The 2,507-nt window shown below is 36.5% G+C and overlaps 1 protein-coding gene across 1 annotated transcript; it reads right to left on the minus strand.

Annotated features, from left to right (window-relative positions):
* Positions 1 to 211: 211 nt before the first annotated feature.
* Positions 212 to 2,015, minus strand: LOC147847763 (small ribosomal subunit protein eS25-like). Its single transcript, XM_087338851.1, has 4 exons — positions 1,888 to 2,015; positions 1,692 to 1,769; positions 583 to 717; positions 212 to 461 (listed from the first exon to the last, which is right to left on the minus strand). Exons 1-4 carry the CDS (start codon positions 1,888 to 1,890, stop codon positions 348 to 350), a joined length of 330 nt encoding a protein of 109 aa, XP_087194977.1. The 5' UTR covers positions 1,891 to 2,015; the 3' UTR covers positions 212 to 347.
* Positions 2,016 to 2,507: the final 492 nt, after the last annotated feature.

Raw genomic sequence — 2,507 nt, forward strand, 5'->3', positions numbered from 1 at the left:
ATTACACAAAATCATGAATTAAAAACAGTAGGTAAAGCAACTGAGATACGCCCAGATTACCACTATTACATGATAGGATCGGATTAAAAAGTACATAAACATTACCAAGCTTGCAGAACTCCTCAGAACAGAAGAGAGGGGAATGAAATATCGACAACTTGAAATCACTTTTTTAAACAATACACTGAAGAAACAATTACCAATATATTAAAAACAAAACTTTGACCAATTTCCTTGAAAATATAGTTATGGAAAACGCATTCGCGCAGTTTCACACAGATACTTGCACCACATTTTCTCTACTCCCAGAATGAGACTCATAACAAAAAACAGTTCAAAGACCTAGACTATGTGTTGGTTGCACGAGTGTAGATTTGCTGATTCGCATGAGCAGCTACCAACCGAATAGTTCCCTTGGACATCAAGTCCCTGATTGCCTTCCTTGCCAACGATCCATTGATCTTCAAACAACATCCATTGAAAAACAAAAACTCTTTAATCAAGACATCATCAATTGTATATCAAACAATATCCAAGAAAGGATTGACATCAGGCAATGACAATATGCTGAATTTTCCTCACCCTCAAGCGATCAGACAGAATTGACGGTGTGATTAGCTTGTACTTGGGAACTTCAGACAGAAGCTTGTCATAGGTAGCTTGGTCAAATAAAACCATGTTGTTCACCTTCTCCTTTTGCTTTCCCTTGCTCCATTTCTACAGTACAGTTGAGGAATATTTTGATTAATAATAGATAATGCAAAGAGACATCATAAATTTATAATTTATTGGTGATATGAGATTGTACTATGACTTATTTGATTCAAAGGAATGGCATATCTTAGGACCATTGTGAATGAAAATTTCAATAATCATAAGTTCAGAATATGGCACAACTCGTTTGGTCTTACATAAGAAAAAAAAAATTACAAGAACATGCCAGGCTAGTTTCAAATAAATGTTTCGCAATCGGACATTCTTCTATTTCTACTTCTTCATTTCTGGAGTAGCCAATGTAGGACAGGAAAAAAAACACCCATCGAACTTACCATTTCACGAACAAGTATATGCCTAACTGGTTAATACAAAAAGACGAACGTGAAACATTTTTTCCCCTTCATTGCTTCATAAATGGATAAGGAAAATATATTTTGGTTCTACTTTTAGATGACATAAACAAAATAAAACGAACAAAATGTGATCATTAGTTGAGCTACAAGAGCTTGTCAGACAGTTTTGAATGTAGACGAAAGGAAATTTTCTATTTATTTTTGCTCTTAATTGCTTAAATGTATTAATAAGAAAGGAAATATTGGACAATCCGAGCATAATAAGCCAGAAATTCCAACACACAATCATTCATTTCAGTAGCAATTCGGGAACAGCAACATTTGAAAGGATAATGTAGCAGCTTTAAGAGCAACTAAACAGGAAATTCCTTTCGTCCAACTAAATCTCAAGTGAAGTCAGATGTTGCACAAGAGACGATACCAATACATGAAAATATTGCAAGTTGTGTTTATAGTGGCTCGGTGGAACCCTAGTTCTAGACAAAGGAAACTCTGAACTGCGCGACGAACTAAACGAACAAGCTCTTAACGCAAGCATAGTGTACGAATCTTAAGAAAACACAGAAGATTTAAACCAAACGTGAGGCTACAGAAGAAAAGGGAGAAGAGAAGAGTCCCGACCTTCTTCTTCTGCTTTCCTCCACCACCGCTTTTAGCAGGCTTGGAAGGCGCTGCGGCCTTCTGATCTTTCTTGGGAGCCTGCGGAGAAGAGAGCATGGAAACAAAGTGTCAGCGGAGATGATAAAACAAAACACCATGAACAAGCAACAGAGAGAGAGAGAGAGAGAGAGAGAGAGAGAGAGAGAGAGAGAGAGACCATGGAAGCTGTGGAGACGTCTCAGACAAGAGGCAGCAAGCAGCTCCTTTCCTGCGTCGAAGAAAAGAAAAGGGAACGAGACGAAGGATTCAGGAAACCCTAAATTTCCCTTTATATATATATATATGTGTGTGTGTGTGTGTGTGATCTTTTTTCCTATGATGGGTGTGTGAGATTCAATGAAGAAGAAGGGCTCCTACTATGTATCTATTTCTTTCATAATGTAATCGCATTCGCATTCGAGAATGTTTTCAATCATTCGAATATGGTAAACACCCTCGACGTATGGTCAATAGCATACTTTTGTATATTGATTATTTGTTATAATGTAAATTTGTTTTTAAGTGAAAAAGTGAAGAAAAAAAAAAACATAAGAATGTTTTGGTAACCTACGCATTCGTTATCATTCGTATGAACCACGAATGATTGCCTGTGCATTCGTGTATATTACGTACTACGATGTATCTCACAAATATGGCCTCCTTGTATTCCTAAATTCTCAAATATCTATCAATGCTTCAATACATATATGTTTTTTTGGATCATATTTAATTTCTCTACCCACAAATGTATATATACATATAGCCTTCCTTCTTCTTCGATTTGGCCTGAGCTCCACA

Source organism: Azolla caroliniana, unplaced genomic scaffold (assembly GCF_043228905.1).
Source record: "Azolla caroliniana isolate FFs.n. ecotype wild unplaced genomic scaffold, voAzoCaro1.0.p SCAF_691, whole genome shotgun sequence".
Lineage (NCBI taxonomy): Eukaryota > Viridiplantae > Streptophyta > Polypodiopsida > Salviniales > Salviniaceae > Azolla > Azolla caroliniana.

Excerpts from the sequence above, each read along its gene's own strand:
- LOC147847763 (XM_087338851.1), bottom strand. Across the intron at positions 718-1,691 it reads GAGGAAAGCAGAAGAAGAAG|AAATGGAGCAAGGGAAAGCA; the intron begins GTCGGGACTCTT and ends ACTGTACTGTAG. Across the intron at positions 462-582 it reads TTCTGTCTGATCGCTTGAGG|ATCAATGGATCGTTGGCAAG; the intron begins GTGAGGAAAATT and ends TGTTGTTTGAAG.